Source organism: Natator depressus, chromosome 21 (genome assembly GCF_965152275.1).
Source record: "Natator depressus isolate rNatDep1 chromosome 21, rNatDep2.hap1, whole genome shotgun sequence".
Classification (NCBI taxonomy): domain Eukaryota; kingdom Metazoa; phylum Chordata; order Testudines; family Cheloniidae; genus Natator; species Natator depressus.
Genome location: NC_134254.1, coordinates 16,893,824 through 16,919,354, shown reverse-complemented (window position 1 = coordinate 16,919,354; position 25,531 = coordinate 16,893,824). Strand labels below are relative to the sequence as shown.

Below are 25,531 nucleotides of genomic sequence, written 5' to 3'. Positions count from 1 at the left end.
AGAAGCGGGATACGATGCACCCTCACTACAACTCCCATGAGGCACTGCGATGGTGTGGAGAAGTAGGGCTTTATCTGTAGTATATTTTATTAATATTACATGCACCTCAGTTTGCCTGTTTGATATTATCCTGCCTGACTGCATGTAATTAAATCTCAGGAGGCTGTCAGGGGGGCAAACAAACAGGAAACTAAAGGATGCCAAAGATAAAGTACCGCCAGAGGGCATACTAAGAGTCCTTAAGGGAACAATGGGAAGCTGTTAACTGGGAAATGCTCACTTGTCAGGCTCCAACACAGGTCTGATCCTAGGATCAAAGGGGCACTAAATCATTAAAGTCCCCAGCCTAGAGAGGAAGGGGGGGTGAGTGGGCAGCAGCGGCTGGAGATGAGTCGCTGACAGAGACATGCTGGGAGAACACTCCTGTCTGTCTCTCCCAGTCCAAGGCTGAGTAGAATTTACCTAGTCCTTGCAAGTGAAGAATATAGTTTGGGTAAGTCCCAGGTGGATAGATGTGTTGTTGTTTTATCCCGTTGTCCTGCTGGCTATCGACCTTTGGGTGAATAAATAATTGTTTGTTTTGAAGAAGCTGTATTTGAGTCACTTTAACTAGCTGCTGGACACAGGTTTCCAGAGGAAAATGGCTTACAGTTGCCACACAGTTGGGCCTTTACGTTATCACGGTTGCTGACCAGAGAGGCTGCAGCCCAGAGAGGCAGTCTAGGAGTGGTTGGACTGTGTGGTTCCACCCAGAAACGAGTGAATAGAGAAACCTGTCAAAGAAACCAGAGGGATGCACTTGAAAGGGACTGAAAAGAGATTTAAACACAGCTCGCCCTGTCACCATGACAGCTGGCATTTCACAACTGAAGTCCTTTGGTTTTCGGGCATTCCTTTTTTCAATGCAAAATTGAATGTTTCTCTGGAAAGCAGGCAATTTTTGTGAAAAATTTCGTAATCTCTTGAAACATAGTTTTGATGGAAAATTTTCAACAGGCCCTAGCTGTGAGGCTGAAATCATTAATGTTTGTACAGTGCTTGGAGATCCATGGAGGTTTTCCAAACCTTTTCATCCCTTGGGATGTTGCTACCATGTCAGTTTCACATGTTCCATTTTCCTGTCTTCTCTTTTCATCAACAAAAAACAACAAAAGATCCAACTCTGTAGCCAGTGGCATCACGAGCTTAGCTCTGCGCTGCCCAGCAGGTAACAGGGGGGATGATTACACGCAGCGATCAAAGGAGAAAGGCTTGTCCTAAAAAAAGCACCCTCCTGATCTCTAGGAGAGCAGTTCTGCTCCAGACAATGGGCTAGTCTTAGAACAAGGGTTTGTGTCTCTGCCAGCCTGGCTTCCCTTGGGGGGGTTGGGGGGGGGTTTGCCATGTGCCGTGGGGAGGGCTGGATATTTGGCAGGGCAATTGGCATAAATATCACACTGATATCGAGGAACAGACACAATCTATGGGCCTGATGTGCACTTGGTGTGACTTCTTGAAGACGCATGCGTGTAAATGAGCACAGAATCAGGTTGCCTAATGTGGCCACCAACAAGCAGCTCTCATTCCTCAGCTCCCGGCCTCCAGAGCTCCTGCCTCCAACCGCACTATTGGCTCTGCCTCCCCACACCCGGGCTCTGCTCTGTTTGTGCCCTGGGACGGCTGTGCACACGGAGGAGTCAGTCTTCATCCCAGCAGCAGTATGCGACCCAACGGGAGGGTGCAGCTTTCCAGGACTGCATGCGCCACACCAGGACTTAGGGTGACCCTGGGGGGTGACAGGCCGGGTTAGTCAGGCTGGGAGTTCAGCAGCCAGTGAGAACTACGGGGTCTGTTTGTGTCCAGTGGCCTGAGAAGCGAATCCCTTTCCCCTGCAGCGTGTCTTGCAGCAGAGGAGCGGGGGTTGAGCATAGTGTTAAATACCTAGTCATTTGCATGGCTTGGATGTTGGGAGCCCATCTTGGGACAGCAAGCCCAAGGTGATGAGTTAGGGTGGTCACCTTTCTAATGGCTGGTAACTGGACAAGGTCCCGCACCCTGCTCTGCCTCTTCCTCCCAGACCAAAAAAACCAGACACCAGGGCTTGCCAAACGGCACCCGGACACACAAGCCGAGGCCCGGCCTGTCTGGGTGAGCACTGGCCAGGTGGCCCACAGGAGTGTCAGTAAAAGATGGATCTTTATTTCCTGGTCCCAGTCATGTGACATTGGTCAGGCTTACAAAAGTCACATGACTCCAGGGGCTACTGTTACACCTTCTCTTCTTTTTCCCCTTGAAAATCCAATGCCCAGGAACATGCAATGTCAGCCTGGCGTGACATCCGTGAACTAGCAGAGCCAGGTGGGAACAAACCAAGGGAGATCTGTGGGGCAGAGGCCAGGGATCAGCCTGACCCCTCTGAGGGGCGAGATGGTTATTCTCCCTCCTAGTGGAGATCGGTCAATAACCACTGCCCGGGACCCGCCACACCTTTCTGATCACACAGCCACTCCGTTGTCAGTTCCACAACGACCGCCATCCGCCCCCGCAGCTTGTTTGCTGCTCCTGGCGTGTTTCCCTGTCAGTGACCAGACAGGCTTGTGGCAACTCTGTCACCAGCACGCCCAGCGTCCTCCAGGGCCACAGCCAGGGGCCTCCTTGCTTTTGTCAGGTTCTTCTGTCCTGCTGCAGGACTGGCCCTCATGGGCGGCTCGGACCTATGGCCTCGGTGAGGACGGGACCTCAGCCGCCTGCCAGCTGGCTTCTGTTTGGCATCTAGCATTCCCCCCACTTGCCATGGGGGCATCTGCATGGCACACTTGCCACTTCTGTTCTAGTTTCCTGGTGCAGGGCTCCCTGGGAACTGCTTCGGGGTTAATCGTCTTTAGCTCAAGAAGCTTGCTAGGTGATGGCACTACGAGTTTTGTCCTTCTGCCAGTTTCTGAGTCTCTGAGCTGTTGTGAGCTGTGCTATGATATACCAACAATGGCTCCCTGGAATCCACCACAGTTGTTTATAGCCAGTCCTTTGTCATTTACCCAGCTCTTTCGTTAGCCCTGTTGACTGTGCCTGGTAAGGGCTGGATGCGGTGTGCTAGAACTGGGGAGGGGTATCAAAAAGAACTGCCCAAAGAAGCCGCTCCCCAAGGGTGATCTATTTGTGGTCACTAGCTTGCCTGGAATCCCACTGGTGAGAAAAGTGAGATTTTAAATGTATTTTATTGCTATTTGCTGTGTCCTACAACAGCCGAGTGAAAACTGTGGAGGAGCCCACCTGTAAGAGGTGCTCTTTCCTCTTTGATTCAGAAACACCTGTGCCAAACTGGGAACATGGGTCAACTGAAACTCTTGTGATTTCAGTGGCTCTTCTGCATTCTGTTTCCGATTTTGCTCTTGGAAAACGTATCCACTGTGCTCTGCAAAGTCAAGTCCACCCCTCACAAAGACCTTGCTTGGGCCTGTCTGTTCATCAGACCCCCAGAATTTGGTCTCTAATTGGTATATCTGGTAGCCATTCATACTCATAACGCAGCTTCATGCAGGGCTGTGACTTACCGGCCAAGGGCTCATCTGGCAGTTGGTTGGCAACAGAGAACGTGCCTTTCCCAAGTGACATTCTTCCCTGGATCACAGTGATGTTTCTGAAGGACTCTGTCTCGTAGTTTGCAGCCCGCTCTGGCTGGGGAGGTGTTGGAGCTCTCTGGGCTCTGCCGCATGGAGCAGCAGCAGGATTTCAACAGCTCGGATTTCTGGGCAGTACTTCTCCATGCTGCAGCCGCCTTCTCTGCTCTCCACCAGCCTCCCATCCAGACTGAGGGATTCGGGCGGCATCGTTTGGTCCCCGCCTGCCAGTGGCTTCCTCCCCTCTGACACCGTGTCAGGACCATGGGACACATGGGAGAGCTGGTACTGATTTCCTAGCCCTAGCTGCCTGGCCTGGGTCAGGGTTATTAAAGAACCCACACGGCAGGGGTCCGGCTCTGTTGACTCCCATGGCGGCTGTTCCAATGAGTGGCTCCAATTCCCACTCCAGATAGTTTCAGACCTCTGGAAATCAGGTTCAAGGTGTCTCACCCAGACACCCCAGAGCAGTGGCTGCTTTCTCCTCGTCAGTACCCGGTCCAAGCCGGGGAAGCTAATGATCCAACTAGCGGACCAAATTCGGTGATGAATCCTGGTCCCGTGCCACCTGAGGCACGTTGCACATATGCTAAGAAGAAGTGGATGCTTTTCAAAAAATAGGTCTGAAGCTCACTGTGCCTCAGTTTACCTATCTTTTAAAATGAGTGTAACAAAATGTGCCACAGAGGGGTGGGCATGAGACTGCTCAGAAAATGCTTTGAGCTGCGCAAATAAACAGAAACACAGAGCGACGTTGTGCCACAGAAGAACATGTCCCAGGACTGAGTGTTTCCTGCTGCTCTCTCTGACATTTTGCTGTTAAACATGGTCCTGCAGTAAAGTCTCTGAAATCCCATAGAGAGAAATACTCACAGGCCATCAGCGCAGTACAGGGAAGCAGCGCAAGGTGCTATCAGGTGCTGCTGCTGGGGAATGACATGGGAGAGGGAGGTGAACCACAGACACAGAAGATTCTCCCCCAGAGGTTAGCTAATCCTCCAGCGAATTACACTGGGGCTGGGGCTGATTAAGAAGGATTCCGATTCCACTAGATCAGTGAATAAAACCAGCCCTTTTCATACTTGGGAGCGGGGGAATTTTTGTCATTTGATATCTGCTCGATTTATTATATTCTTATCTATTGAGAGCAGGGCCCCATTGTGCTGGGCGCTGCACACACAGATGGCGAGGGACAGACCAGGCCCCGCGGTGTTTACAATCTATCTAGACACAGCAAACAATGTCACACACAACCAGGGAACTAAGGTGCAAAGAGAATTGGCCAAGGTCGCACAGTGAGTCAGTGGCAGGGAAAGCAATTGACCACCCATCCTCAGGATGAGAGACCAGGTTCCCATTGCACAGCGAGAGGATCAGGCAGCTCACACTTGGCAGAAACGGCGGCTCTTAGGCCAGCCCTGGAAATGTACAGGGGTGGAGAGGCAGAGCTTATAAGCAGAGGTAACTATTAGTGTGTTTGCACCAGAGAAGGCTGTAATTAACGCTGGCTTTATCCCCCACACATAAAGAGCCATGCAGTGCATGCAGCATTATGTTTTATGAATACCCCAGGCTGAGTGCAGAGTATGTCATGTTGATTAATGGTACCTATTAGACTTCATTCTCTCCCTAATTGGCATTTTTGTGTACAGTGTGTCAGCGTGAAGGTGCCCTCATTAGCCTGATTAGCACCCTTGTCAGTCACCTGTCACCCAGCCAGGCTCTCCTGCTCCCTGGAATGGTGACTGACTTTCCCCTGGGATTTAAATAGAGGCGCTACCGGCTTCTCTGAATAAAGCAAAGCAGCCACCTCCAGGCCTGTCCATTTGCATCCCTGCCGCCCACTGCTTCATCAACCACTCTCTGAGCACACAGCCTCTGCAGGGAGGCAGCTGTCTCTAGGAACGGCGGCCCCATCCCTCTCCACTACTGCTGAGATCAGCCAGGGGCTGTCCAATCTAGAGCTGAGCCAAGCCTGCGGAGCTGGAGGATTTCAAACAGGAAGAGCCCCTTTGAAGTGCCTTGCTACGGTGACACAGTGAAGTGTCCCTTTAGATCTCAGAAGTCTTTTGTACTGGGGTTGGTGTGGGTGGGAAAGTCTTCCCTTCCCATTGCCCCATAAACATATGGTGTAGCACTCCACTCTGTTAGAGTATGGAGGCGAGGAGAGATTAATAAGACTGGGACTTTTCAGTTTGGAAAAGAGACGACTTAGGAGGGATATGATAGAGGTCTATAAAATCATGACTGGTGTGGAGAAAGTGAGTAAAGAAGTGTTATTTACTCCTTCTCATAAGACAAGAACCAGGAGTCACCAAATGAAATTAATAGGCAGCAAGTTTAAAACAAACAAAAGGAAGTATTTCTTCACACTATGCACAGTCAACCTGTGGAACTCCTTGCCAGAGGATGTTGTGAAGGCCAAGACTATAATAAAGTTCAAAAAAGAACTAGATAAGTTCATGGAGGATAGGTCCATGAACGGCTACTAGCCAGGATGGGCAGGGATGGTGTCCCTAGCCTCTGTTTGCCAGAAGCTGGGAATGGGCGACAGGGGATGGATCATTTGATGATTACCCTGTTCTGTTCATTGCCAACATTGGCCACTGTCGGAAGACAGGATACTGGGCCAGATGGACCTTTGGTCTGACCCATTATGGCCGTTCTTATGGATCAGAACCCCAGCACTGGAATGACTTCAGACAAGACTGGACTGGACAGTTCACCTCATCAGAACAATCCTGCACTGGCTGGATGGGGGCCTGTAGATGGACTCGAAGCCCCTTGTGCATTTTTTTAATCTCTAACGGCTATGATTCCTGGCAGCCTCTAGGCCAGGGAAGTCGTGGCACCTGCCAGCAAACAGCCTGCTTATCTGTGAACACTCTTAAGGGGATCTGGGCTTGTTTGAAGCCGTGGAGCTACGGCAGCTGCCAACAAGATTAAAGGAAGAGGGTACAGAGCGGGCACTGATGTATAGTCAAAGGTGAGGAGGACCTCTGGCCTGGCAGTCGCTGTGTGTTTGTGTTAGCTTACGTCAAAGGCCGACCCATAGCTGGGACCCCACATGGCACCTCCAGGAGGAGCAGCAGCTGTGGAGTGGGGGAGCTGCAGAATCACCCTGGGGCAAGAGGCTGTCCAGAGGCCCCTTTGGAGCTATGTTTGGGAGGATCCAGGATGTGCAGTCTTACTCCACCCCAACCCCAGAGCCCCCCAGCCCAAAGCCAGCAGCATGGGGGCAGGGGAGGACAAGAGGGCCCCTACCTGTCATAGTCTCCGTTGCAGAGGGCTCGCACAGGGATGGAGAACGCCTGCCACACGGGGTTCAGCGTGTTCTTCACCACTTCCATTTTGTGGCAGATGGTGAAGCTGCAGGGCAGGGAGGGGCGTGTGGTTATCCAACCAAGCCATGGGCTAACCCTGAGAGCCCTGACCCCTTCCTGGAGACTGTGTTAGGGGCCTCTCTGGCTGTGTGGGGCCTTCAAACCTGGCCCCTTAGCCTTGATGACGACGCGGAGACTTGCCTGGCCTTGCAAACGCTGCCACCGAAGCTTTAGTGGCTGGAGAATCCCCTCAGAGCCTGCGGCCTTGTCTGGGGCCTGACCCAAAGACCAGGAGCTTTCCCATCTCTCTAGCGGGCTTTGGAGCGAGTTCCCAGCCCTGCAGACAGACGTCCTGACACTTTCTCCGTACGATTTGACTTGCTCCTGCAACCATGGGCCTCAGCCCAGATACACAGAGCGCGTCTAGAGGGGAGACCAGCCTGCAGGGCCTCTCAGGGCCTGATCCTGAGAGGAGCTGAGTGCTCATGACTCCCACTGAAGTCAGTGGCAGCTGTGGGTGCTGGGTGCCCCTGACTGTCACATCTAGGCACTGCTCAGACTCTGTAACCTCTCATGCTCAGGCCCTGCCCCTCTGGGGAGCACTCAGGGAGTGCAGGGTCTCACCGTGCTACAGACCAGGCCGGCTTACAGCACCCCCCCCCGGGTGTGAGCCTCCCTGACGTCTGCGGCCAGCAGGCCTAGGGTAAATGGGACTTGTCTTTATTGTGCAATATGCCAATCATTGCATATGGGGGGGGGGGAGGCAGAGCGGCTGCCTTTGATGCAAGCCTGCGGCATGTGCTCCGAATGGGAGCGCCAGCTCAGCCCTGCCCTGTTTGTCTTTGAGTCAGAGAGATCAATGGGATGAGTGTCTCCGTCTGCTTGGCACACAGCTCATGAAGCATCCCCATCCCTCAGAGGAGTTACAGCCTCTTTTCGTCTCTCCTCTGCTGGATTCGGGAGAGCTCAGGAGGAATTTCATACAGTACCTTGCAATGGGCTGCCGAGGGGAGGTTGCCTCCCCCGCCCTGCTGCCTAGGGATGCACTGGCCCCCATGCCCAGCAGACCAGAGCTGTCACATGCACTTTACATGGGTGTGAATGGCAGCAGGGGGGTGTGTGTGTGGGGTGGGGGTTAATGCATGTTGCATCTCACAGATTTGTCTGGGCTGGGAACCAAGTGGTGTTTTATATGGCAGGCACTCACACCGCTGAGCACCCTGGAGCCAGTCAGGGTAGCAGGTTGTGGCCAACCCCGAGGGTCCCTTCCCGGGTGTCTTGAGATGCAGCAAGAAATCCAGGGGAATTCTGCCATTAACTCTTGGAACGCTGGCCTTTGCCAGACTGCCAGCCAAAGCCACGCTGTCTGGGGGGCTGTCTGTCCCTGACTCCCCACAGCTTTAATGTGCCATGCACGTCACTGGTACCCAGTGAGACCCAATGGGACGGCTCCTGGGTACGGGCTCAGGCCTGAAAGCACCCATTCCTTCACACTGACCAGCGGTCAGCCACAGCAGCGAACCCCTCCCCCGCCTTGGTTCCACCAAGCTAGCCAGCAAGGGCCTCTCCCCCGCCACCGAGCAGAGGGATGCTGCTGCCTCTCTGCTCTTTGCCCGCACCAGGCAGAGGGCTGGAAGCAAGAGGGCAGGACCTTGAGGGGGTCCTTATGGCGCCATGGCAGGTAGGCATGGGAGCCCGCCCTCAGGCCTGCTAGCCTGTGGAGGCGAGCGCTGGGCTGGCACTTACGTTCCATCCTCATTGCTTCGGTAGAACACCATGAAGGGGTCGGACTTCCCGAAGAAATCCTTCTTGTCCAGCTTGTTGGCACAGAACTGCATCGTGGCCACGTCCTGGAGGGAGAAGCACGCGCGCTGTGAGTGGCACCGGGGTCAGGCGATGCCACCAGGCTCCGAAACAGCCCTGCACTCATGGGGGCGGTCGAGGGGAGAGATCCAGCCCGATGGGTACCCTCTGCCCTGGGGCAGCCAGGCTGGCCTAGGGCGGGGTGGGTGGGGATGTCGGGTCAGAACTGGGATGTGCTGGAGGAATTGGGAGGGATCCTCGGACTGGGCTAATGGGGGCTGCAGGTTGGGCCTGAGGGATGTCAGCAGAACTGTGCATATGTGTGGAGCCCATGACTGGGCTAGCAGGGGGCTGCGGGTCGGGAGTGAGGAGCACTGGCAGAGCTGGGGGGAGCCCAGGTTTGGGCTAATAGGGGCTGGGGGTTGGGACTGAGGGGCAGTGGCAGAGCTGGGGGGCTGCAGGGCTGGAATAGCAGGGGGCTGCGGGTCAGGACTGAGGGGCAGTGACAGAGCTGGGGGGCTGCAGGGCTGGAATAGCAGGGGGCTGCGCGTCAGGACTGAGGGGCATCGGCAGAGCTGGGGGGCTGCAGGGCTGGAATAGCAGGGGGCTGCGGGTCAGGACTGAGGGGCAGTGACAGAGCTGGGGGGCTGCAGGGCTGGAATAGCAGGGGGCTGTGGGTCAGGACTGAGGGGCATCGGCAGAGCTGGGGGGCTGCAGGGCTGGAATAGCAGGGGGCTGCGGGTCAGGACTGAGGGGCAGTGACAGAGCTGGGGGGCTGCAGGGCTGGAATAGCAGGGGGCTGCGGGTCGGACTGAGGGGCATCGGCAGAGCTGGGGGGCTGCAGGGCTGGAATAGCAGGGGGCTGCGGGTCGGACTGAGGGGCAGTGGCAGAGCTGGGGGGCTGCAGGGCTGGAATAGCAGGGGGCTGCGGGTCAGGACTGAGGGGCAGTGGCAGAGCTGGGGGGCTGCAGGGCTGGAATAGCAGGGGGCTGCGGGTCAGACTGAGGGGCAGTGGCAGAGCTGGGGGGCTGCAGGGCTGGAATAGCAGGGGGCTGCGGGTCGGACTGAGGGGCAGTGGCAGAGCTGGGGGGCTGCAGGGCTGGAATAGCAGGGGGCTGCGGGTCGGACTGGGGGGCATCGGCAGAGCTGGGGGGCTGCAGGGCTGGAATAGCAGGGGGCTGCGGGTCGGACTGAGGGGCAGTGGCAGAGCTGGGGGGCTGCAGGGCTGGAATAGCAGGGGGCTGCGGGTCGGACTGGGGGGCATCGGCAGAGCTGGGGGGCTGCAGGGCTGGAATAGCAGGGGGCTGCGGGTCGGACTGAGGGGCAGTGGCAGAGCTGGGGGGCTGCAGGGCTGGAATAGCAGGGGGCTGCGGGTCGGACTGGGGGGCATCGGCAGAGCTGGGGGGCTGCAGGGCTGGAATAGCAGGGGGCTGCGGGTCGGACTGAGGGGCAGTGGCAGAGCTGGGGGGCTGCAGGGCTGGAATAGCAGGGGGCTGTGGGTCGGACTGGGGGGCATCGGCAGAGCTGGGGGGCTGCAGGGCTGGAATAGCAGGGGGCTGCGGGTCGGACTGAGGGGCAGTGGCAGAGCTGGGGGGCTGCAGGACTGGAATAGCAGGGGGCTGCGGGTCGGACTGGGGGGCATCGGCAGAGCTGGGGGGCTGCAGGGCTGGAATAGCAGGGGGCTGCGGGTCGGACTGAGGGGCAGTGGCAGAGCTGGGGGGCTGCAGGGCTGGAATAGCAGGGGGCTGCGGGTCGGACTGGGGGGCAGTGGCAGAGCTGGGGGGCTGCAGGGCTGGAATAGCAGGGGGCTGCGGGTCGGACTGAGGGGCAGTGGCAGAGCTGGGGGGCTGCAGGGCTGGAATAGCAGGGGGCTGCGGGTCGGACTGAGGGGCAGTGGCAGAGCTGGGGGGCTGCAGGGCTGGAATAGCAGGGGGCTGCGGGTCGGACTGAGGGGCAGTGGCAGAGCTGGGGGGCTGCAGGGCTGGAATAGCAGGGGGCTGCGGGTCGGACTGAGGGGCAGTGGCAGAGCTGGGGGCTGCAGGGCTGGAATAGCAGGGGGCTGCGGGTCGGACTGAGGGGCATCGGCAGAGCTGGGGGGCTGCAGGGCTGGAATAGCAGGGGGCTGCGGGTCGGACTGGGGGGCAGTGGCAGAGCTGGGGGCTGCAGGGCTGGAATAGCAGGGGGCTGTGGGTCGGACTGGGGGGCAGTGGCAGAGCTGGGGGGCTGCAGGGCTGGAATAGCAGGGGGCTGCGGGTCGGACTGGGGGGCAGTGGCAGAGCTGGGGGGCTGCAGGGCTGGAATAGCAGGGGGCTGCGGGTCGGACTGGGGGGCAGTGGCAGAGCTGGGGGGCTGCAGGGCTGGAATAGCAGGGGGCTGCGGGTCGGACTGGGGGGCAGTGGCAGAGCTGGGGGGCTGCAGGGCTGGAATAGCAGGGGGCTGCGGGTCGGACTGGGGGGCAGTGGCAGAGCTGGGGGGCTGCAGGGCTGGAATAGCAGGGGGCTGCGGGTCGGACTGGGGGGCAGTGGCAGAGCTGGGGGGCAGTGGCAGGGCTGGGGGGCTGCAGGGCTGGAATAGCAGGGGGCTGCGGGTCGGACTGAGGGGCAGTGGCAGAGCTCGGGGGCTGCAGGGCTGGAATAGCAGGGGGCTGCGGGTCGGACTGGGGGGCATCGGCAGAGCTGGGGGGCTGCAGGGCTGGAATAGCAGGGGGCTGCGGGTCGGACTGAGGGGCAGTGGCAGAGCTGGGGGGCTGCAGGGCTGGAATAGCAGGGGGCTGCGGGTCGGACTGGGGGGCAACGGCAGAGCTGGGGGGCTGCAGGGCTGGAATAGCAGGGGGCTGCGGGTCGGACTGAGGGGCAGTGGCAGAGCTGGGGGGCTGCAGGGCTGGAATAGCAGGGGGCTGCGGGTCGGACTGGGGGGCATCGGCAGAGCTGGGGGGCTGCAGGGCTGGAATAGCAGGGGGCTGCGGGTCGGACTGGGGGGCATCGGCAGAGCTGGGGGGCTGCAGGGCTGGAATAGCAGGGGGCTGCGGGTCGGACTGAGGGGCAGTGGCAGAGCTGGGGGGCTGCAGGGCTGGAATAGCAGGGGGCTGCGGGTCGGACTGGGGGGCAGTGGCAGAGCTGGGGGGCTGCAGGGCTGGAATAGCAGGGGGCTGCGGGTCGGACTGAGGGGCAGTGGCAGAGCTGGGGGGCTGCAGGGCTGGAATAGCAGGGGGCTGCGGGTCAGGACTGAGGGGCAGTGACAGAGCTGGGGGGCTGCAGGGCTGGAATAGCAGGGGGCTGTGGGTCAGGACTGAGGGGCATCGGCAGAGCTGGGGGGCTGCAGGGCTGGAATAGCAGGGGGCTGCGGGTCAGGACTGAGGGGCAGTGACAGAGCTGGGGGGCTGCAGGGCTGGAATAGCAGGGGGCTGCGGGTCGGACTGAGGGGCATCGGCAGAGCTGGGGGGCTGCAGGGCTGGAATAGCAGGGGGCTGCGGGTCGGACTGAGGGGCAGTGGCAGAGCTGGGGGGCTGCAGGGCTGGAATAGCAGGGGGCTGCGGGTCAGGACTGAGGGGCAGTGGCAGAGCTGGGGGGCTGCAGGGCTGGAATAGCAGGGGGCTGCGGGTCAGACTGAGGGGCAGTGGCAGAGCTGGGGGGCTGCAGGGCTGGAATAGCAGGGGGCTGCGGGTCGGACTGAGGGGCAGTGGCAGAGCTGGGGGGCTGCAGGGCTGGAATAGCAGGGGGCTGTGGGTCAGGACTGAGGGGCATCGGCAGAGCTGGGGGGCTGCAGGGCTGGAATAGCAGGGGGCTGCGGGTCAGGACTGAGGGGCAGTGACAGAGCTGGGGGGCTGCAGGGCTGGAATAGCAGGGGGCTGCGGGTCGGACTGAGGGGCATCGGCAGAGCTGGGGGGCTGCAGGGCTGGAATAGCAGGGGGCTGCGGGTCGGACTGAGGGGCAGTGGCAGAGCTGGGGGGCTGCAGGGCTGGAATAGCAGGGGGCTGCGGGTCAGGACTGAGGGGCAGTGGCAGAGCTGGGGGGCTGCAGGGCTGGAATAGCAGGGGGCTGCGGGTCAGACTGAGGGGCAGTGGCAGAGCTGGGGGGCTGCAGGGCTGGAATAGCAGGGGGCTGCGGGTCGGACTGAGGGGCAGTGGCAGAGCTGGGGGGCTGCAGGGCTGGAATAGCAGGGGGCTGCGGGTCGGACTGGGGGGCATCGGCAGAGCTGGGGGGCTGCAGAGCTAGAATAGCAGGGGGCTGCGGGTCGGACTGAGGGGCAGTGGCAGAGCTGGGGGGCTGCAGGGCTGGAATAGCAGGGGGCTGCGGGTCGGACTGGGGGGCATCGGCAGAGCTGGGGGGCTGCAGGGCTGGAATAGCAGGGGGCTGCGGGTCGGACTGAGGGGCAGTGGCAGAGCTGGGGGGCTGCAGGGCTGGAATAGCAGGGGGCTGCGGGTCAGACTGGGGGGCATCGGCAGAGCTGGGGGGCTGCAGGGCTGGAATAGCAGGGGGCTGCGGGTCGGACTGAGGGGCAGTGGCAGAGCTGGGGGGCTGCAGGACTGGAATAGCAGGGGGCTGCGGGTCGGACTGGGGGGCATCGGCAGAGCTGGGGGGCTGCAGGGCTGGAATAGCAGGGGGCTGCGGGTCGGACTGAGGGGCAGTGGCAGAGCTGGGGGGCTGCAGGGCTGGAATAGCAGGGGGCTGCGGGTCGGACTGGGGGGCAGTGGCAGAGCTGGGGGGCTGCAGGGCTGGAATAGCAGGGGGCTGCGGGTCGGACTGAGGGGCAGTGGCAGAGCTGGGGGGCTGCAGGGCTGGAATAGCAGGGGGCTGCGGGTCGGACTGAGGGGCAGTGGCAGAGCTGGGGGGCTGCAGGGCTGGAATAGCAGGGGGCTGCGGGTCGGACTGAGGGGCAGTGGCAGAGCTGGGGGGCTACAGGGCTGGAATAGCAGGGGGCTGCGGGTCGGACTGAGGGGCAGTGGCAGAGCTGGGGGCTGCAGGGCTGGAATAGCAGGGGGCTGCGGGTCGGACTGAGGGGCAGTGGCAGAGCTGGGGGGCTGCAGGGCTGGAATAGCAGGGGGCTGCGGGTCGGACTGAGGGGCATCGGCAGAGCTGGGGGGCTGCAGGGCTGGAATAGCAGGGGGCTGCGGGTCGGACTGGGGGGCAGTGGCAGAGCTGGGGGCTGCAGGGCTGGAATAGCAGGGGGCTGCGGGTCGGACTGGGGGGCAGTGGCAGAGCTGGGGGGCTGCAGGGCTGGAGTAGCAGGGGGCTGCGGGTCGGACTGGGGGGCAGTGGCAGAGCTGGGGGGCTGCAGGGCTGGAATAGCAGGGGGCTGCGGGTCGGACTGGGGGGCAGTGGCAGAGCTGGGGGGCTGCAGGGCTGGAATAGCAGGGGGCTGCGGGTCGGACTGGGGGGCAGTGGCAGAGCTGGGGGGCTGCAGGGCTGGAATAGCAGGGGGCTGCGGGTCGGACTGGGGGGCAGTGGCAGAGCTGGGGGGCTGCAGGGCTGGAATAGCAGGGGGCTGCGGGTCGGACTGGGGGGCAGTGGCAGAGCTGGGGGGCAGTGGCAGGGCTGGGGGGCTGCAGGGCTGGAATAGCAGGGGGCTGCGGGTCGGACTGAGGGGCAGTGGCAGAGCTCGGGGGCTGCAGGGCTGGAATAGCAGGGGGCTGCGGGTCGGACTGGGGGGCATCGGCAGAGCTGGGGGGCTGCAGGGCTGGAATAGCAGGGGGCTGCGGGTCGGACTGAGGGGCAGTGGCAGAGCTGGGGGGCTGCAGGGCTGGAATAGCAGGGGGCTGCGGGTCGGACTGGGGGGCATCGGCAGAGCTGGGGGGCTGCAGGGCTGGAATAGCAGGGGGCTGCGGGTCGGACTGGGGGGCATCGGCAGAGCTGGGGGGCTGCAGGGCTGGAATAGCAGGGGGCTGGGGGTCGGACTGGGGGGCATCGGCAGAGCTGGGGGGCTGCAGGGCTGGAATAGCAGGGGGCTGCGGGTCGGACTGAGGGGCAGTGGCAGAGCTGGGGGGCTGCAGGGCTGGAATAGCAGGGGGCTGCGGGTCGGACTGGGGGGCATCGGCAGAGCTGGGGGGCTGCAGGGCTGGAATAGCAGGGGGCTGCGGGTCGGACTGAGGGGCAGTGGCAGAGCTGGGGGGCTGCAGGGCTGGAATAGCAGGGGGCTGCGGGTCGGACTGGGGGGCAGTGGCAGAGCTGGGGGGCTGCAGGGCTGGAATAGCAGGGGGCTGTGGGTCAGGACTGAGGGGCATCGGCAGAGCTGGGGGGCTGCAGGGCTGGAATAGCAGGGGGCTGCGGGTCAGGACTGAGGGGCAGTGACAGAGCTGGGGGGCTGCAGGCCTGGAATAGCAGGGGGCTGCGGGTCGGACTGAGGGGCATCGGCAGAGCTGGGGGGCTGCAGGGCTGGAATAGCAGGGGGCTGCGGGTCGGACTGAGGGGCAGTGGCAGAGCTGGGGGGCTGCAGGGCTGGAATAGCAGGGGGCTGCGGGTCAGGACTGAGGGGCAGTGGCAGAGCTGGGGGGCTGCAGGGCTGGAATAGCAGGGGGCTGCGGGTCAGACTGAGGGGCAGTGGCAGAGCTGGGGGGCTGCAGGGCTGGAATAGCAGGGGGCTGCGGGTCGGACTGAGGGGCAGTGGCAGAGCTGGGGGGCTGCAGGGCTGGAATAGCAGGGGGCTGCGGGTCGGATTGGGGGGCAGTGGCAGAGCTGGGGGGCTGCAGGGCTGGAATAGCAGGGGGCTGTGGGTCAGGACTGAGGGGCATCGGCAGAGCTGGGGGGCTGCAGGGCTGGAATAGCAGGGGGCTGCGGGTCGGACTGAGGGGCATCGGCAGAGCTGGGGGGCTGCAGGGCTGGAATAGCAGGGGGCTGCGGGTCGGACTGAGGGGCAGTGGCAGAGCTGGGGGGCTGCAGGGCTGGAATAGCAGGGGGCTGCGGGTCAGGACTGAGGGGCAGTGGCAGAGCTGGGGGGCTGCAGGGCTGGAATAGCAGGGGGCTGCGGGTCAGACTGAGGGGCAGTGGCAGAGCTGGGGGGCTGCAGGGCTGGAATAGCAGGGGGCTGCGGGTCGGACTGAGGGGCAGTGGCAGAGCTGGGGGGCTGCAGGGCTGGAATAGCAGGGGGCTGCGGGTCGGACTGGGGGGCATCGGCAGAGCTGGGGGGCTGCAGGGCTGGAATAGCAGGGGGCTGCGGGTCGGACTGAGGGGCAGTGGCAGAGCTGGGGGGCTGCAGGGCTGGAATAGCAGGGGGCTGCGGGTCGGACTGGGGGGCATCGGCAGAGCTGGGGGGCTGCAGGGCTGGAATAGCAGGGGGCTGCGGGTCGGACTGAGGGGCAGTGGCAGAGCTGGGGGGCTGCAGGGCTGGAATAGCAGGGGGCTGCGGGTCGGACTGGGGGGCATCGGCAGAGCTGGGGGGCTGCAGGGCTGGAATAGCAGGGGGCTGCGGGTCGGACTGAGGGGCAGTGGCAGAGCTGGGGGGCTGCAGGGCTGGAATAGCAGGGGGCTGCGGGTCGGACTGGGGGGCATCGGCAGAGCTGGGGGGCTGCAGGGCTGGAATAGCAGGGGGCTGCGGGTCGGACTGAGGGGCAGTGGCAGAGCTGGGGGGCTGCAGGACTGGAATAGCAGGGGGCTGCGGGTCGGACTGGGGGGCATCGGCAGAGCTGGGGGGCTGCAGGGCTGGAATAGCAGGGGGCTGCGGGTCGGACTGAGGGGCAGTGGCAGAGCTGGGGGGCTGCAGGGCTGGAATAGCAGGGGGCTGCGGGTCGGACTGGGGGGCAGTGGCAGAGCTGGGGGGCTGCAGGGCTGGAATAGCAGGGGGCTGCGGGTCGGACTGGGGGGCAGTGGCAGAGCTGGGGGCTGCAGGGCTGGAATAGCAGGGGGCTGCGGGTCGGACTGGGGGGCAGTGGCAGAGCTGGGGGGCTGCAGGGCTGGAATAGCAGGGGGCTGCGGGTCGGACTGAGGGGCAGTGGCAGAGCTGGGGGGCTGCAGGGCTGGAATAGCAGGGGGCTGCGGGTCGGACTGGGAGGCAGTGGCAGAGCTGGGGGGCTGCAGGGCTGGAATAGCAGGGGGCTGCGGGTCGGACTGAGGGGCAGTGGCAGAGCTGGGGGGCTGCAGGGCTGGAATAGCAGGGGGCTGCGGGTCGGACTGAGGGGCAGTGGCAGAGCTGGGGGCTGCAGGGCTGGAATAGCAGGGGGCTGCGGGTCGGACTGAGGGGCAGTGGCAGAGCTGGGGGGCTGCAGGGCTGGAATAGCAGGGGGCTGCGGGTCGGACTGAGGGGCATCGGCAGAGCTGGGGGGCTGCAGGGCTGGAATAGCAGGGGGCTGCGGGTCGGACTGGGGGGCAGTGGCAGAGCTGGGGGCTGCAGGGCTGGAATAGCAGGGGGCTGCGGGTCGGACTGGGGGGCAGTGGCAGAGCTGGGGGGCTGCAGGGCTGGAATAGCAGGGGGCTGCGGGTCGGACTGGGGGGCAGTGGCAGAGCTGGGGGGCTGCAGGGCTGGAATAGCAGGGGGCTGCGGGTCGGACTGGGGGGCAGTGGCAGAGCTGGGGGGCTGCAGGGCTGGAATAGCAGGGGGCTGCGGGTCGGACTGGGGGGCAGTGGCAGAGCTGGGGGGCTGCAGGGCTGGAATAGCAGGGGGCTGCGGGTCGGACTGGGGGGCAGTGGCAGAGCTGGGGGGCTGCAGGGCTGGAATAGCAGGGGGCTGCGGGTCGGACTGGGGGGCAGTGGCAGAGCTGGGGGGCAGTGGCAGGGCTGGGGGGCTGCAGGGCTGGAATAGCAGGGGGCTGCGGGTCGGACTGAGGGGCAGTGGCAGAGCTCGGGGGCTGCAGGGCTGGAATAGCAGGGGGCTGCGGGTCGGACTGGGGGGCATCGGCAGAGCTGGGGGGCTGCAGGGCTGGAATAGCAGGGGGCTGCGGGTCGGACTGAGGGGCAGTGGCAGAGCTGGGGGGCTGCAGGGCTGGAATAGCAGGGGGCTGCGGGTCGGACTGGGGGGCAACGGCAGAGCTGGGGGGCTGCAGGGCTGGAATAGCAGGGGGCTGCGGGTCGGACTGAGGGGCAGTGGCAGAGCTGGGGGGCTGCAGGGCTGGAATAGCAGGGGGCTGCGGGTCGGACTGGGGGGCATCGGCAGAGCTGGGGGGCTGCAGGGCTGGAATAGCAGGGGGCTGCGGGTCGGACTGGGGGGCATCGGCAGAGCTGGGGGGCTGCAGGGCTGGAATAGCAGGGGGCTGCGGGTCGGACTGAGGGGCAGTGGCAGAGCTGGGGGGCTGCAGGGCTGGAATAGCAGGGGGCTGCGGGTCGGACTGGGGGGCAGTGGCAGAGCTGGGGGGCTGCAGGGCTGGAATAGCAGGGGGCTGCGGGTCGGATTGAGGGGCAGTGGCAGAGCTGGGGGGCTGCAGGGCTGGAATAGCAGGGGGCTGCGGGTCGGACTGGGGGGCAGTGGCAGAGCTGGGGGGCTGCAGGGCTGGAATAGCAGGGGGCTGCGGGTCGGACTGAGGGGCAGTGGCAGAGCTGGGGGGCTGCAGGGCTGGAATAGCAGGGGGCTGCGGGTCGGACTGAGGGGCAGTGGCAGAGCTGGGGGCTGCAGGGCTGGAATAGCAGGGGGCTGCGGGTCGGACTGAGGGGCAGTGGCAGAGCTGGGGGGCTGCAGGGCTGGAATAGCAGGGGGCTGCAGGTCGGACTGAGGGGCATCGGCAGAGCTGGGGGGCTGCAGGGCTGGAATAGCAGGGGGCTGCGGGTCGGACTGGGGGGCAGTGGCAGAGCTGGGGGCTGCAGGGCTGGAATAGCAGGGGGCTGTGGGTCGGACTGGGGGGCAGTGGCAGAGCTGGGGGGCTGCAGGGCTGGAATAGCAGGGGGCTGCGGGTCGGACTGGGGGGCAGTGGCAGAGCTGGGGGGCTGCAGGGCTGGAATAGCAGGGGGCTGCGGGTCGGACTGGGGGGCAGTGGCAGAGCTGGGGGGCTGCAGGGCTGGAATAGCAGGGGGCTGCGGGTCGGACTGGGGGGCAGTGGCAGAGCTGGGGGGCAGTGGCAGGGCTGGGGGGCTGCAGGGCTGGAATAGCAGGGGGCTGCGGGTCGGGCTGGGGGGCAGTGGCAGGGTTGGGGGGCTGCAGGGCTGGAATAGCAGGGGGCTGCGGGTCGGACTGGGGGGCAGCGGCAGGGCTGGGGGGCTGCAGGGCTGGAATAGCAGGGGGCTGCGGGTCGGACTGAGGGGCAGTGGCAGAGCTGGGGGGCTGCAGGGCTGGGGGGCAGTGGCAGAGCTGGGGGGCAGTGGCAGGGCTGGGGGGCTGCAGGGCTGGGGGGCAGTGGCAGGGCTGGGGGGCTGCAGGGCTGGGGGGCAGTGGCAGAGCTGGGGGGCAGTGGCAGGGCTGGGGGGCTGCAGGGCTGGGGGGCAGTGGCAGGGCTGGGGGGCTGCAGGGCTGGCATGGTGTGGCAGAGGTTGCATGCTGATAAAAGAGCAGGACCGTGCAAGGGGAAGGTTCACAGCATTAAGTCCAGAAGGGCCCTAAACCAGGGGGTCTCAGACTTTTGTCCTGGTGACCCCTTTCACACAGCAAGCCTCTGCGTGCGACCCCCCCTTATAAATTAAAAACACTTTTTTATATATTTAAAATCATTATAAATGCTGGAGGCAAAGCGGGGTTTGGGGTTGAGGCTGACAGCTCGTGACCCCCCATGTAATAACCTCACAACCCCCTTGAGGGGTCCCGACCCCCAGTTTGAGAACCCCTGCCCTAGACCATCTCCTGGCCGCCTGCGTAGCACAGACCCCCAAATGGCACCCAGCCCTCCCTCACTGGCCCAAAGCCTGTCGTTAGATCAAAGCGTTGCCATCCTCAGGAACTGAGGGGCCCCAGCACCTGATTGATTAGCTGAGACTTGCCCAGAGGGTCCCCATGCTGCAGAGGAAGGCAAACCCCCTGAGGTCCCTGCCCGTCTGAGCTGGGGAGAAGTTCCGTGCCGAGCCAACCCTCGCCTGCAACCAGTGAGCTCGGACTCCCCACAGCTCCACCAGGAGCAACAGAAAAGGGGACATCCCAGCGCAGGAAGCCCAGGAGCTGCCACGTAAAGTGTCACAGCTGGGCCCTGCGGGAGGCCTGGCCTCAGCACGAGCTGTGTGTTCGTGAGGAGACACCAGAGCAGACGTCAGCCTTGGGGAAGGTCCCCTTTCTGGTGGCTGAGGCAGCTCTCGTTAATACAGGGGCAGCTCCCTCTGTGCATCCCACCCTGCTTGGGACGCGCCATGCCTCATGGCAGCCCACAAGGACCAAGCCCCATGCAGCCAGAACGCCCCAAGGCACAGCCTAGGCAGTGCCAGCAAGCCAGCAGCCTGGGCTGCAAGGGAGATGGGGCCCCGAATCCAGCAGCGTCTCTGGACCTCGGCTGGTGGCTGTCAGGGAAGTTCACTGAGGGCAGCAGAAATGAAGGGGCAGAGGGGCTGGGCTCATGCTCGCTATCGGGAAGTGGAGGCAGGAGAAACCCTTAACTGTGCATTTCCTGGTTCTCCCGCGGCTGAGTTTTGCTCAATTCCATGTTCTGCGGGGGATGACGCACCACCAAGCTGCCGGCGGGTTTTGCCATTGACTATGGGATGGGGGGTTTGGGGCTGTTGCTGGCTGTAGCAAGGTTAAACGGTCCCTGGAACTGCCACTAGCAGCCTCTGGTTTCCACCAGCTTAGATTGGCCTGCGTGGGTCTTTTATTAATAAGCGCATGACCTATTGTGATCACATGACACAGCCCCCAGATGAGAGGTCTCCAAGTAGCACCCAGGAACTGCAGGAAGTGGTATTAGTCAGTCAGAAGGGGGCGCTCTCCCCAGGCAGTCAGTGCTGACGCCAATGCCCCAGCGTGGCACTAGGGGGCGCTGTGCTGCTGGAGGGGCTGCCATTCAGACAAGCAGTAAAACTGATCCTTTGGGGATTTTAAAACTCCCCAGGTTGTTTCCCCAAGGTTGGGGCAGAGAATCCCAGTGCCCTGGCCAAATTCCAGCCTGGATCCTACTGTGCCACACCAAATTCCCCCTGCAGCTTCAGCTGGCTCCAGGATCCTTTTCTTCTCTTCCCCTAAGTTGTTGCACAGCGTGGCCATGGGCGGGTGAACAGCTGATGTGCTCCGCCCCAGCAATGGCTGCATTTCCGCAGTGAGCGAGCGATCCAGCCACTGCATCCCTTTCAGAATACGTTTGTGACTGAGCCTGGAGGAGCCCGGTCTAATGGTTAGAGCAGAAGACTGGGAGGGCTCCTGGGTTCTATCACTAGCTCTGGTAAGGAATGTTGTCTGTGCTTAGAGGAGGAGCTTAGCAGTCAGGACTCCTGGGTCCCTGGCTTTGCCCCTACCTGGCAGTGAGACCTTGGGCTGGTCACTCCCCCTGTGTGCTTGTCTCCCCCTCTGTGTGATGGGGATTATAGTGCTTACCCAAAGCCCTTTGAGCCCCCCACAGCGACGTGTTATTACAATAATCCTGGGGAATCAGCCCCAAGGCAGCAGAAACGGACAGTGGGGACAGACTGCAAATGCAGGGCTGGCGGGCTGGCTGCTCCCTGAGCACTGCCTCCCCTTACGGATGCCCTGGAGCAGGGGAGGGTAAACTACGGCCCAGTGACTGCATCCGGCCCTTCAGATGTTGAGTTCCCACTGGGGAACGGGGTCTGGGGCTTGTCCCGCTCCAGCCGGTGAGCGGGGTCAGGGGCTTGCCCCACGCTGTGCGTGCCATGGATCCGCACAGCTCCCAGAAGCAGTGGCATGTACCCCATCCAGCTCCTACGCGTAGGGGCAGCCAGGGGGCTCTGCACACTGCCCCTGCCCCAAGCACCTCCCCCACAGCTCCCATTGGCTAGGAACCACAGCCAATTTGAGATGCAGGGGCATCACCTGCAGATGGGAGACAGAGTGGGGGACATGCTGCTGTTTCCGGGAGCTGCTTGAGGTAAGCGCCACCCAGAGCCTGCACCCCTGACCCCCTCCCATGCCCCAACCCCCTGCCCCAGCCCCATCCTGCCCTCTGAACCCCTCAGTCCCAGCCCAAAGCATCCTCCTGAACCCCAAACCCCTCATACCCAGCCCAATCCCAGAACCCTCACCCCCCACACGCACCCCAACCCCATGCCCCAGCCTGGAGCTCCCTCCCACATCCTGAACTCCTCATTTCTGGCCCCACCCCAGAGCCCACTCCCCCAGCCAGAGCCCTCACCCCCTCCCACACCCCAACCCCCAATTTTGTGGACATTCATGGCCCGCCATACAATTTCCATACCTAGATGTGGCCCTTGGGCCGAAAAGTTTGCCATGCCCTGCCCTGGAGCCTGGCTAAGACCCCCGGACAGTGGAAGGCAAAGCCTTGGAGAAGAGGTTGTGCGGAGCATCTGTGACCCCCATAGTGCCAGGCTTCCTAGTTGCCACAGGGGTGCAGTCCGGTCTAGTGCTGGGCAGGAAGCAGCGGTGCCCTCTGCCCCTCATCTGAACACCTGCTCAGTGCTCAGACCACTGGGAGCCCCCAGCTCCCATCGGGATAGGATGGATCCTTTAAAGGCACCGACAGCGACCCCACTGCCCCGGCTGCTGGGCCAGCTGCCACAGACTGTGGGCTCTGGCACCAGCCCCGTCTCGGCGTGACGGGGAAGGGAGCAGAGGTAGTGCTTTCCACACCCCCATTCTGGCTGGACACCCCTGCCAATGCCCCCAGGCACCATCACCATCGCCTGACTGTGAAAGCCGCCCGCCACCCTCAACCCTGCTCCTCTGCTGGGCCCTGCATGGGATGGAGAAGGTGCCACTCCCAAGGGATCCAAATCCTGAGGAGGTGTCGCTGACCCTGGCTGGGGCTGGGTGAGGTGCAGCCCTGATGGGAGCTGCTTCACCTTCTGCCAGGATTCGTGATCTTCACACCAGCTGGAGGGCTGGCCTCAGCCACCGGGCCCGATTCCCTCCTCATCACTCCGGTGTAAATCAGGAGTGACTCCACCGGGCCCGATTCCACTCTTATCACCCCAGTGTAAATCAGGAGTGACTCCAGGCCTGATTACCCCATCATCACCCTGGTGTAAATCAGGAGTGACTCCACCGGGCCCGATTCCCCCCTCATCACCCTGGAGTAAATCAGGAGTGACTCCACCGGGCCCGATTCCCCTCTCATCACCCTGGAGTAAATCAGGAGTGACTCCACCGGGCCTGATTCCACTCTTATCACCCCAGTATAAATCAGGAGTGACTCCAGGCCTGATTACTGCATCATCACCCTGGTGTAAATCAGGAGTGACTCCACTGGGCCTGAGTCCCCGCTCATCGCCCTGGTGTAAATCAGGAGTGACATTACTAAGATCGGTGGTGCACAGCAGTGTCAGACGAGCGGGAGTGAGAGGAGAATCTGGCCCCTGTCAAGCGGCTCCACCTGGCACCCTCTGGTACACGCCCAGCCTGCAGCGTCAGCCCCATCGGGCACAGGGGAGCGAATTCATCTGTGCAGCCGAACAGATGGCAGAGCTGCTTTGTATTCACTCCGCAGGTTCCTGTAAGGGAGGGGCTGCAGGTGTCTGAGCTAGTGCGTGGGGGGGTGCACCAGTATGTGGGCGTGGAGGATGTGTCCAGGGTGGTGGGGGAGGCGTGTGAGCGTGTGTTCTACACGTGTATTTGTACGTGAACACAGGAGAGCGTGCCAGTGTGGATTCTTTGTGGGGCGTGTTCATGAGCGAGTGTAAGACTGTAAAATGGGTGTGGGTGTGTGCCTCTGTGTAAGTGGCATTTAGAGTGGGGGTGTCTGTTTGGGGGCCATGGGCCCGTGTGGGAGTTGCCCTGGGCTGAGTTCGGAGCTGTCTGGGTTTCCCTGCGGAGGGGAGGGTGCCCACGGCGCGGCTGTGGCCCCCACCCCGTGGCAGAGGAGCACCTGGTGGTGACAGACACACTGGCTCCCAAGGAGGAGGTAGCCCCGTCTGTGTCTGCTGGGCTCAGGCATGAGCTGCCGGGGGCAGTCTGCTCCCGGAGAGTGAGGGTCTGCCTGAGCAGGAGAGCCCTTGGTTGCCCCCCTCCATGGCCCGGGCAGCCAGGCAGCTCCCCAAGTGGGGCACTTGCTGGCACAGGGGCTGCACTGATGGAGGAGAAAAGCCCTGGGAGCTGGGCTAGACACCAAATGGGCACCTAGCACACACACTCTGCACACTCGTACCTGCACACCGCTACACACATGTATACCTGCAGATCAACACACACACACATGTACCTGCAAACCTCTACACACACACACACATATGTACCCCCACACTGCTACACACACCCCGCACAGCACTACACACACACACACCCTCATACCTGCACACCGCTACACACATGTATACCTGCAGATCAACACACACACACACACATGTACCTGCAAACCTCTACACACACACACACACACACACGTACCCGCACACCACTACACACACCCCGCACAGCACTACACACACACACTTGTACCTGCACACTGCTACACACATGTATACCTGCAGATCACCACACAGGCACACACACACATACCCGCAAACCTCTACATACACACACGCATATGTACCCCCACCTGCTACACACACCCCGCACAGCACTACACACACACACACCCTCATACCTGCACACCGCTACACACATGTATACCTGCAGATCAACACACACACACATGTACCTGCAAACCTCTACACACACACACACATACGTACCCGCACACCACTACACACACCCCGCACAGCACTACACACACACACACTTGTACCTGCACACCGCTACACACATGTATACCTGCAGATCACCACACAGGCACACACACACACAAACACATGTGCCCACAAACCTCTACACACACACACACACACGTACCTACACACCACTACACACACACACCCGGCACACCACTACACACACATACACTCGTACCTGCACACCACTACACACATATATACCTGTAGATCACCAGTCACATACACACAAACACATGTACCCGCAAACCTCTATACACACACACACACACACACACACGTACCCACACACCACTACACACATGTATACCTGCAGATCACCACACACACACGTACCCGCAAACTTCTACACACACACACACCCCCGCACACCGCTACACACACCCCACACACCACTACACACACACACACACTCGTACCCACACAGTGCTACGCACACATGTGTACCCACACTCATACCTGCTCACTGCTCTACACACATACACACACACCCCCATACCCGTTCACTGCTACACACACACACACACTTGGACCTGCTCGCTCGCTGGGTTATCTCGAGGAGCCATTCCCTGGGAGGCACAGCTGGCTCCTCAGGAGGGTGCCCCAGGGCCCGGCTCAGAGGAATGGACTGGATTTCCCCAGGCCTGGAGCAGAGCTTCCCGCTCAGAGGCACCAGCAGCCACAGCCACAGCAGGACTTAGGGGCTCACAGCCTCCTTCGCCGAGCGCCAAGGTGAAGGCAGGCCCAGGGCTCTAGCAGGGCTCGGACAGTGTCCTGATGCCACCCGCCGGAGACCCTGCCCAGCCTCTGCTGGGTGCCATCCTGCGCCATCCCAGGAGCCCAGGGCCAGAGTAAACTGGCCTGGCTCCACTGGTGTTACCCCGCTGCCCCACTGACCCCGGTGCAGTTACACCTGTTAGCTGAGGATCCGGCCCAGCGATGAGCAAGGTCTAGCACGTCCCCTCTCCAAGTGCCCAGGACAGGCCACCCAGGGTGCTCTGCGCAGGACACTGCGCTTGCTGCTGGCCAAGGAAGGAGGTGAGGCTCAGGCCCCAGGCTGGGCCAGCGGGGCAGGACCATCGTTCCCCTTGCCCAGTGCTGCTGTGATCCAGCGCCAGAGACGCTGAACACGGAGCCCCCC

At 62.2% G+C, this 25,531-nt stretch overlaps 1 protein-coding gene across 1 annotated transcript in view; it reads right to left on the bottom strand.

Moving 5' to 3' along the window:
* CPNE5 (copine 5) overlaps nt 1–25,531 on the bottom strand; it is a 200,023-nt gene that overhangs the window by 73,453 nt on the left and 101,039 nt on the right. Inside the window, exons 9-10 of the mRNA XM_074936000.1 lie at nt 8,666–8,769; nt 6,861–6,965 (exon numbers count right to left, since the gene is read on the bottom strand). Of these exons, the coding sequence (XP_074792101.1) occupies nt 6,861–6,965; nt 8,666–8,769 (209 nt within the window). The remainder of the gene's footprint in view (nt 1–6,860; nt 6,966–8,665; nt 8,770–25,531) is intronic.